This window comes from Elaeis guineensis, chromosome 6 (assembly GCF_000442705.2).
Source record: "Elaeis guineensis isolate ETL-2024a chromosome 6, EG11, whole genome shotgun sequence".
NCBI lineage: Eukaryota > Viridiplantae > Streptophyta > Magnoliopsida > Arecales > Arecaceae > Elaeis > Elaeis guineensis.
The window spans coordinates 120,506,494-120,517,245 of record NC_025998.2 but is presented as its reverse complement, the minus strand read 5'-3'; the positions used below and the strand labels follow the sequence as shown (position 1 = coordinate 120,517,245).

Here is a 10,752-nt window from a genome sequence, read left to right as displayed (position 1 = left end):
TTCCGATCGAAGCTCGGAGTACCAGGCTCGAGCAGCTTTCCAAAGAGTTATCAGGAAGTCGATGCATAAGAGGGCATCGGCCGCTCTCTGAATCGTCATGAGAGCCTTGTAGCTCTCAAGGTGGTCGATCGGATTGGTGGATCCATCATATGGCTCCACCTGAGGTATCTTGAACCGAGATGAGATCGGTTGGTCCAAGACGTGCTGAGAAAATGGCTGGGCGGTGTGGAAGTCGTAGTTGTTGGAGGACTTCCGACCTTCCACTTGAAGTTGAGCAAGTTGGTGATTGATCTCTTGAAATTTACGTTCATAATCATCGAATCGTCATTGGAAAGCTCTGGGGGTAGAACCACCTGACAAGTTTGAAGGAGACACGGAGGGCATTCGCGGTCGTTTCCCCTTCCTAATACTATTGAGATGGAAGGAGAGGAGGAACGTCGGGAATGATGAGTGGCACACCGAGAGTGCCGAGAATGTCATTGTTCGTCTCGATGGGGAAGCTGAGACGGTCGCTCCGGAGAAGGAGACGGTGATCGTCGTGGATGACGGCGGCTGTGCCTGGATGACACTGACTGTGCCACCGGTTGCTCCGTCGGTGGCTGTTGCTGCTGGGTTTATTGCTGTTGGAGGTTTTTGTTTGCTTCCATGAAGACATTCATCTGCTGCACAAGTGCAGCGATCTGAACATCCATGGTGATCACAGGACGTGAGGAACTAGACTCTGCTACTAGAGGAGGGGGAGGAACCTCTTCCCGACGAGAAGAGTGTCTCGCCGACCCGATTGCAGTAGAATGCTGGGCCTTGGTTTTGGCTATAGTGAATACGATCTCGACCCCTACCTGGCACGAAAATTTGTTGCGGCCAACTCTCCATCGTCTGTTGTCGGAAACGAACACCTGCAAGACAGCATTCACATAGATCGGATTTGTGTCCAGCGGGGACCCTCCGATGCCTAAGTTAGAGAAGGAAGTTGGTGAACAGGAGTTGAATGTAAGAAGAGTAGCAGAGTTTTGGCCCCAAAGTTGGCTTACCAGCCCTGTTTTCCTTACCTCTTTTTATAGATGAGGTTCTTGTAACCGTCGAATATGGTCCCGTATTTTATGGTGCTAAATCATCGAGCTATAATCGTATAGTGAATCATTAATTTCCATTGATTGCATCGTGATATGTAGCCGATAACCGTTCGTGATGGTTATGGTATGTCTGAGTTGACTAGCTGGCCATATATCGATAGAATTTGTGAGCGACCGTCGGCTATTAGTTCTGTTATGCCGACGATCAAGTTGTCTGTCGTTGGTCGGTAGTTGGTAGTCGAATATTAGTCGGTCGAGCGATCTTAATCGGTCAGCCGATAATAGGTTGGCGCAATTAGTTCGGTCAGTCAATGAAGAATCGAAACTGTCTGTTCGGTCGATGCATAATCGGAGTCATGAAGACCAAAGCTGGGGTTGGTCGGTTTATTCCAACAATATCTATTTTGAAATGTCTTGCATGCTTATGGAGAAAATTCTTCATAAGTATGCGACGTTTGCTATGACCTCCGACTCGCGAACTCGGATTAGAGGTATGATACAATATCCAATATTTCACTTTAAATATATTATTTAGAATATATTATATGCTTTCTACACTCTATTAAATTGTAATATAATTAAAAAAATTATGATTCAACTATTTTTTAAAGCTATGAGTTATAAACACGGAGAAAGTTGACCGGTAGTTTTATTTTTTTTAAATAATAAATTTCTAAAGTATCCAAATACATAAAATAAAGTATATATTTTTTCTTAATTATATATAAAACATAGGAGGAATTGATTTTTATTAGAAAGAATTGATTATTAAAATATGAAGCAAATATTACTTTTTAAATAACATAGATATATTTTTTATCACTTGTAATTATTAAAATCAAAAAATTATCTCAGCAGTTGAGAGGATCAAAATCAAACAACTGTTTGAATATACACTGGGCCACTATTTATCATAATTTCAATGTTTGTTAGTTAGTTCAAATGCATTTCTAGCTTCTTAGTTCATTTAAATGCATTTCCAATTCCATGTGAAAATTCAACTAGCTTGATCCGGTTTATGATTTTTTTGATATTACATGCCGGTCTTATCATATTGCTATAGCTTAGAAATGTAAAGTGTTCTTAATGTGTTAGATCAAGCATCATACATTCTTATGTATCCAAGTTTCCAAATATAGACCAACCAATAATCGCTGAAAAATGAAACCTTTTGAAGCTTGTCTTTTAACAAAAGAGGTTAAGGCTATGCATGTGATTTGTCATGGTCATGTGTCCCTTGCAAAGAAGATTATGTGGCGTGCTGCAACAATCCCGTGCCGCCACAAGAAAACCAACCCAACAACTACGGCAACAATTAACTAAAATCTTTTAAAAAAAAAATATTTTCCAAAAATGAATAAAATAACGAAAGATTGCAGGCCCAATGATTCAGAAAGGAACTAATTGAGGCTGGGTTCCTTCGACCCCATTGGGTCCTTATCTCCACCCTGTCTGAAAAAGCCATCCATCTGAGCCATTCCGTGGGTAAGACACCAACCGTAGGCCATGCATTCCATAATACTGGAACATCACCATATCCTGTCCATCCATGCCATGGGTTGGTGGGCCCACGAGGAGAAGACTGCAAGTACTGGAAGAAGGCCGAAAGGTTGATCCGGTAGCTTTCGTAAATGGATTCCAGGGGGAGGAGGGAGTATTTTTATTGATCGGTAACGGAGGATGGAGACGTTGCGGGGTGTTTGTCGGAATCTCTTCCGGTTTCTCCTTTTGCGACGGATGGTTGCGACCGCTTCCATCCCTTGGCTTCCAATCCATCTCAATCCTTGCCCAATCCTTTCGCCCTCCAATTCCCGTAGTCCAAGGCATCACGCTTCGCCCCCTCACTTCCTTCTTTTTCCCGTCGTCCTTTTGTCGTCGCGCTTCTCTTTTTCGGTCGCTTTTGTGGAAAAAGCTGCGTAATTCCGATCTGGAATCGAGAAATCGTGGCTTGGGATCCGATTTCTTGCTTGATTGGTGATCGGGGTTTGTTTTCTTCGCTACATTCTCTGTAAAAGGTCTGGTTTTTATGTTTGTTTTGGGTTTTCATAGTGAGAAATTTATAAGAACATTTTTTTTAAACATTGTTATTTTTCCCCCTGATTCGTTTTCAAGATTTGGATGTATATATATACATGTATGGGTTTGTTTATTTTATTTGTCTTTGGATGCTAGTGTGGTATTGAATATTATTGTTGTTGGTGGGATTGGGATTTGTGGATGGTTGGTTAGGAATAGAATCTATTTTGGATGTCAATATTTACATCTGTGAGGTGTACGAAAATCAGAAGGTGGAGGAACGATACGATACTGCTCTCGTAGGTGCCACAAAGTAATTCTTTTTTTATTTGGTACCGGTCATCGTTATTTGAAGATTGAATGTTAGTGATGAATAAGGAGCAGTTTCTTGGCATAACATATTTAATGCGATGTTCCATTTGTTTTAATTCTATATTGCCATGGTTGTGGAACACACGGTTATGCATATGCTTGAAATGAATGGATTTCGAACTAAATTCCTGTAATATAGTTGCTTTCGTTTTGTCTATAAGCTTACTTATCGACGGCAACATGTGTTTTAATTATGACTTGAAACTGTATATTCTCTTTATCCTGCTCTATGTTTTATTAGCATTCCCTCAGTCAGTTGTCCTCGGCTGGTAGGTAATGGAAATTAAATAATCTCTTATGTAAGATGAGAATTGCTGTAAGGGTATGTCTTGCTTGCTTTTCCCACCATTACTGTCCTTAAGACTAGAGTTCATGAATGAATAGTTGCGAGAAAGTAAGACGCTATTGGTATTTTGAACTTGTTGCTGTCACTTGTAATTGTGTAGATTCCCTTATATTATTAGCTTGGGTTTTGCTTTTGTTTCTTGGTTAGTAGCACTTAATTCATAAGTTGTTTTCGAATGATCTGCTTCAGTTAAGAATTATCTTATTTCTAAAGCATTATCAACCCTAGTTAGTTTGTTGCTCATGCTCCCCTAGAAGATAAACCCGTTGCTGACATCTTTATGGACTAGATTTGAGACCAGGTAGGTGAACTTGATAAATTAGATTTGCATGGCACTTTCTTGGAAGATTTAGTCATTGCTGATAACGTTTTGGCTGCTTGAGTTGTTTGACACATGCGGTTGTATGCTTATTCCATGGTGTGGTATAAGATGAATTTGGAAATGCCATAACAATTTAGTTGAGGTTAGATTTGTTTGTTGTGAGGCAAGGGTAGGTGAAGTTGGACTAATTGCATCAAAACTGCATGTCTACCTCAAGGTTAGATGGATTGCTTTTCAGATTTTCTGGGTTGACAAATCCTTTCCCTCATGGTTTAGATGGAGGTGGTAATAAGAGTGACAGGTAGGTAGCTCCATTTTCTTCTCTTGTTCTTTTTATTGCGGCAAAGGTTGTAGTTTGATGAGCTGGGGAGTAAATGCCTGTCTACTTTTATGGGGTTTCCATAGTTGTTAATGATTAGCCCTCCAAGCATAATTTCAGTATGTGTATATGAATGTTTGGCAATTATAATATAGTTTAATTTTGTGATGTTGTTTTCAGTGGCTGGCTAGTTTGTAGCTGAATTATTTTGAAAGTTCTTCTGAAGAATTTCCACCTGTTAACTTACAAAACTATTATGGTCCCAGTTTAATATCATGTGTTGGGCTTCAAGAATACACGGGCCATGATTGAGACCCTGTTGTTGAGAGACTTTTTCAAGCAACTTGCTGGTTGGGGAATTAGTTTTATCTTTTGGTGGGACAACTACATTGCAAAGAGCTTTTTTGCACAATATCTAGCTCTACTTCATATCAAAATTTTAGATGTTTCCCTTTGAATCTAGCGAAAAAGGAATGTGTTTCTTTGGAGAAGGTTGGGATCCATATCAAAGAAGGATAGTTAATTTTTGGAAAGGGGTTGTGAAGTTAGAAGAGATAGATGATTGAGCATTATCTGAATTGCTGACTAGGTGTTACCTCGAAGATGTTGATAGAGCCACTATTATGCATAGGGCCTCTAGCTCGGGTCATATAAACTTTGAGATGCCCTTCTTGTCGAGCCAAGGAAAGCCTCCATTTGTTTTTTGCAAGCTATTAATTTTCAGTCTTGGCTTGTTTGTGAGCTGAGCTTTAAAAGTATGTTGCTTGGCTCATTTTCTAGTTGTACCAGGCAAAATGAGCACTTATCTAAGCCAAACTTTAGCTACTCATGAACAACTCAGGTTGTTAGCAGTCCTACTAGTGGACTGAAGCAAATTTCAACTAACAACCTCTTGCAGCACTCTTTCTGTTGCAATCAGATGCAACTCGAGGCCTGTTAGTTAGTGGTGGGAGACATGTGATCCTCAGCTTGAACATGGAAATGATGTTTCTCATCATGCACTTGCAAAGAGTCAGTAATAAGACTCAAAGGGGCAGGGGAGAGGTGTTCTAGAGGGGGCTCTGGAAGAGGGGGTTAGCGGCTGGCATCCAGGTAGACCGAGATATGTGGAGGTGGGGGTAGGTGGAACCTTTGAGAAGAGGTCTAATGGCATTATGAGGGGTCGGCAAAGTTTATGCTTACACATGCACGTGCACCTCCTCTCAAAAATGGCCTAGCCTTATTCTATATGTCCTCATGTTGGTGCATGCATGTTTAGCAGGCAGCTTGCAGGAATTTTTGTATGTACGTTTTGAAACAAGCACATAAGTATCGTTTGCAATGGATATTTTCATTTGTATGTTTAGTACTCATATTTGTTTATATCTGTCTACATGCATATGTGCGTTCGTGCATGCTTATGCATGTTATTTGTGTGTATTTTGTGAAAAATGAGCCTATAACTAATGTTAACAAGGGTTTTTTTTCATTCTTGTGCTTTATGTTCTTTCATAATGAATATGAAGTTGTTCCTCTAGATGATGTTATTTTAAATCCCGTTAGTGTTTTTTGGCTTTCAATGGCCTAAAGAATTTTCTTATATTTCTCCGGCTAGACCTTTGGTTAAGATAAATATTATTTTGCAGGTTTCTAAGCCTTCAGTGATGGCAAGCAAGTCCTATAAGTACCAGGCACAGGTACTGGTTAGAGAGTACCTGCTAGCAGATCCATTTGTCCCATGCACCTCTGTGCTTGGGGGCATTTTCATGTGCAAGATGGTATACCACATCTGCCTTACCTAACATGTTCTTCTTATTGATAAAATGGAGTGAATGTACATCTGCACATGAAGGGTATTGATCATAAATGCATGTACTTTTGTCCGTAAAAATGGATATGTATATATTGAGGAGAGATTATAGCTTTTCTTTTATAAAATTAACACTGTACTGATTTCACACCATATTACTTTCCTTGAAAAAAGAATTATTGGAACCAGTGGACTTAAGAAGAGAGTTGCAAGATGGTAAGGTTTGGATTATCAAGAACCATTGAGGAAGTGACACTGGTATCCACTTTCCAATCTACAAGTACAATATCCAATGTATCTTTTCTTAAAGAATTATTTCTATTTTTATATTAAATCAAGGGAATCTTTTCTTCTTGATCTAGCCACTTTATATAAAAGATATGGTAACTGAAGTTGCTTTGTATGGAACAATGTTGTGATTTTCTGCTTCTGAATGTCAATAATCTGGTAACTAAAATCTGCTTTATATTATAATTTATTTTTGAACTGAGTCATATCGTATTTGACAGCACTGTTCATTACCTTTTGTTGTTTCATTCTAAGTGTAGTTATCAACAACTAAGAAATATAGTGGAAAATGCCTGCTAATCGTACTTTATAAATCTGGGAGTTGATGGAAATAATTTAACTAAGGATCATACAATAGGATGTAACATATTTAATTTAGCAAGTGTGATAATTGATAGACAGCAGCATTGATGTAAATGAATATCAAAAGTCCTAGTCAACCAATTTGGTTTGACAATAACAATGTCAACAAAATGTTATCAGCATATTTAGAATCAAAATTCTAGACCTATGAAGAAAATGGCAAAGTTGGAAATAGTATGGGTCAGGACCATTCCATGGTAGGGAGGTTATGCTATCTTGCCATAATTAGATAGTTGATGAAAATCTTTGGGCTATAACCAAAAGCATTATCCATTTATGTATACACACACACACACATACCATAAGCATAAAGTCTCATCCCAACTATTGATGTGTACATGTAGCGTTGGACCACGCACTAAATGTTAAATGTTAAGTAAAAAATTTAACATCAAAAATCAGTGATGGGCCATCCAAATTGGATTTCTACGCTGTTGATCATGAACTAGACCATTAAACATGTATGCAAATCAAAATTCCTATGTTTTGAAGGTCTTTGAAGTTTGAACTATTCACCAAGTGTGGTTATGTTTCTTTTATCCATTGTTCCAGAAGATTTTATATAGATTTTCAGATATCTAAGCTGTTATGTTTCCTGTCTTCCATTCTCTTAAACAGGCATATGATCTTACTCAGTTAATCAGTCCATTTTACTACAAGGGCTATGTTTCTCTTACAAAGATTCAACGGATTGAGTGGAACAATCGGTGAGAAATCACAGGCTACCTGCATCCGTATTGTATTGTTTTCTCATATTCATTTGAACCATTTTGCAGGGGTATGTCTAGTGCACATGCCATTTTTATCACGATAATGTCATTATACTTTGTGGCCGTCTCGGATCTATTCTCTGATCGTCTTGAGGGACTACTTACATTTCGACGTTCCAATCTCTCCACTTTTACATTGGGGGTGACATCTCTATCTTTTAGTTTGCGATCATGCAATATGTCTTTGTTTATACTACTGGTTGTGCTATCTGAACATATGTTTCTTAAGGTTACATTTAATGTTACATTTTGACAGGTCTCTGTTGGGTATTTTATCACAGACCTTGCCATGATATTTTGGCAATATCCTTCTCTTGGTGGAATGGAATATGTAAGTAGTCATCTTTGTGAGCCTTATATAAGCTTGGACATGTTCTCTGGTGGTTTATATGTCAACCGTTGCTTTTCATGTGACACATTTGTGCTCAAACACAGCCTTATAGATCTTAATTATCACTTCACATATCAATCTAGAGGGTCACTTAGTTCCAGAGTTACAGTAGACTGCTATGGTGATATCTTTTTCAGGTTCTCCATCATTTCATTTCAGTATGTGCAATAGCTTATGCCATGCTATCTGGGGAAGGGCAGCTATACACGTTTATGGTCCTCATATCCGAGACAACCACTCCAGTGGTTAATTTGCGATGGTAATTTTGTTGAAAGAGAAATCAAACAACACAATTTCAAGTATTTCCACCTGTTGACTTTTTGGCATCTGTTTCGTGCAGGTTTCTTGACACTGCAGGAATGAAAAGGTCAAGGGCATATCTTGTTAACGGCGTTATGATGTTCTTTGCATGGCTGGTGAGTAGAAGAGATGGCTTTCGTTATTGTTTTTTGTAAAATGAAAGGTATCTAAAACTCATTTCATGGACATAGCAGATCTAAAAGAATAGAGCAACTTCGCACTCATATGCTTTCACGTGCTTTTCTTCTTTGGGCAATATTTTGGAAAAAGGAATTACCATTATATAAATTAAAAATATGGATGGGTAGTTTGAAAATAGAAAAAGTTACACTAACTAATCTTTTACTAGTTTAAAAAGAAAATGTGTTTTTTAATATGACACATAATGTAAACTTATATAGGAGTCCTACATTGGTAGCTTAGTCTTCTATCAGTTGCCAAATTGCCTTTGAAGTCACAGCTTTAAAGCCAAAAACAGGAAAAAAAGGACAAGAAAATGTTGCACCAATTCTTGAAGTGCATAATTATCTATACAAGGGGAGAATTTTAGGCTTGTCAGTGTACAGCCTCTTGCTAAGTATTTAAATGGGCTTAGGTTATTTCCCCTTCTATTGGTGAGTGTGCACTTTGGCCTTTAATCGTATCCTAAGTAATTTGTGTAACTGTAAAATTTTAGAAGCAGGAGATACTTGGAAAAAGAAAAGAAAAGATCTATGCAATTGAACGATGGTGTCATGTTTTAAACATATGATTTGATTTTATAGCTTTTTTTAAAAAAAATATGGATTTCTATAGAAATAAATGGAAATGAAAAGAAACAAAAGAACAGAAGCATTGAGATTGATAAACATGGCTTTTGTTTATTTTATGAAGCAATAAATAAATATCTTGATCAATTAAATTTAGTCCAATTAAATCAATGCACATGCACTGACACCAGTCAAGTAAGGAAAAGAAAATGGATGATATTGGAGTAGAACAGGTATATCAAAGAAGGATACTTTTTTGGTTATGTTGGGCATTATTATCCCAGGACATCCAAACCTACAAAACTGTCCACCTCCAGGCTATGAATTTGAACTGAAAAGCTGAGTGGAAGAAACATACATGAAAGTCATGCTCCAGGTGTTGGCATTGTGGTCATCCTATACCTACCATGTATTTTTTTTATTAATTCAAAAGGAGTTTTCTTGATTATTCAATTAAAAAAATGTTTCAAGTCATGGAAATAAGTATATTTCAGCCGGTTAGCATTTGGTGAAACTTTGTAAACTTTAAACTGCTGCCACAGTGTTTAAATAATTAAACTCCCAAATAGTTAATTCCAGATCTAAAGCTTATTTCTGTTAAATGTTATTCCTAATGTTCTGCAATCGAGTACAGTTTGGCTGTATAATTGAATGTAAGTTTCTTTGTGTAGGCAGCAAGAATATTTTTGTTCATCTACGCATTTTACCACATCTATCTTCACTATGATCAGGTATTCTTGCCTCTTCTTTTACTCAAATAATAATTCTTCATTGATTCATGATGTCCATTATGTCATACTCTTCGCATCTGTCAACAGATCAAGCAGATGCATACAGTTGGTTACCTCCTGAGCCTTGTGGTGCCCACAGCACTGTTTGTCATGAACATGATGTGGTTTGCAAAGATTCTAAGAGGCCTCCAGAAGACATTGGCCAAGAGGCAATGAATGGTAAACTGGAAGTTGTCTCAATCTACCATCATTGTCATCATCCGCACCTTGGTGCGTCCTTTCAGCTTTTCTGTATAAAGTCATGGACAAATTAGGTGAGGAGGGATCAAAGAAAAAGAAGCTGGGTAGTGAGAGAATTTTAGGGTTAGAGTGGGTATATCATTCTTGTATTCGGTGTAATTATTGTATATGAATATGATGCTGTGCTTTCTTCTTATTGAATGTTCTACTTGTTGGAGTTTTAATTTAGAAAAGATTTACATTTTTTTATTAGTTGTTTCAAAAATTTTAAGACTCTTTCCTTTTTTTATTTTTTTCAGTCCTATATCAGATATGTGAAAGAAAGCATTTTTGCTTAAATAGAAATTATTTGTGAGAAACCGTAAGTTGGGCTTTGAGGGAAATTGGTTCGCTTGACCGGTTGATAGGCCGTGCTATGTGCGAGAGAGGGCGCGGGCATATACCGCATATCTTTTTGTCAAACAATTCTATCTGAAATCTTATAATTGGTTTTCCAAACATCGCATAATCTGAAATTTTATAATTGGTTTTCCAAACATCGCATAATCTTGGAACTGTTGTATCTTCTCGGGCATCCAAATAGAATATATATATAGGCTATGGGTCTAACATCTTGAAATCAATCAATTGGATAGGATCCTTTTAGACTCGCGGATCATGTATAGTGTTTTTATATTTTTTGA

The 10,752-nt window shown here is 37.6% G+C and overlaps 1 protein-coding gene across 4 annotated transcripts; it reads left to right on the top strand.

Moving 5' to 3' along the window:
* Positions 1-2,657: 2,657 nt before the first annotated feature.
* Positions 2,658-10,318, top strand: LOC105034941 (uncharacterized). Of its 4 annotated transcripts, none has more exons than XM_010910296.4 (9): positions 2,658-2,896; positions 6,074-6,205; positions 7,507-7,595; positions 7,665-7,800; positions 7,915-7,989; positions 8,187-8,308; positions 8,390-8,465; positions 9,770-9,829; positions 9,917-10,318. In XM_010910296.4, the coding sequence occupies exons 2-9, from the start codon at positions 6,092-6,094 to the stop codon at positions 10,043-10,045; spliced, it is 801 nt and encodes a 266-aa protein (XP_010908598.1). In that variant the 5' UTR covers positions 2,658-2,896; positions 6,074-6,091; the 3' UTR covers positions 10,046-10,318. The 4 variants fall into 4 exon arrangements, with proteins under 4 accessions (XP_010908598.1, XP_073115770.1, XP_010908596.1 ...); XM_073259669.1 differs by having other exon boundaries at positions 2,658-3,056; XM_010910294.4 differs by having other exon boundaries at positions 2,664-3,088.
* Positions 10,319-10,752: the final 434 nt, after the last annotated feature.

What these genes read in the sequence shown, in the direction of transcription:
- LOC105034941 (XM_010910296.4), top strand. Translation starts at nt 6,092, where the DNA reads ATGGCAAGCAAGTCCTATAAGTACCAGGCACAGGTACTGGTTAGAGAG. An exon ending in CTCTTGGTGGAATGGAATAT is followed by an intron (nt 7,990 to 8,186) that starts GTAAGTAGTCAT and finishes TATCTTTTTCAG; the next exon opens with GTTCTCCATCATTTCATTTC. An exon ending in TCTATCTTCACTATGATCAG is followed by an intron (nt 9,830 to 9,916) that starts GTATTCTTGCCT and finishes ATCTGTCAACAG; the next exon opens with ATCAAGCAGATGCATACAGT.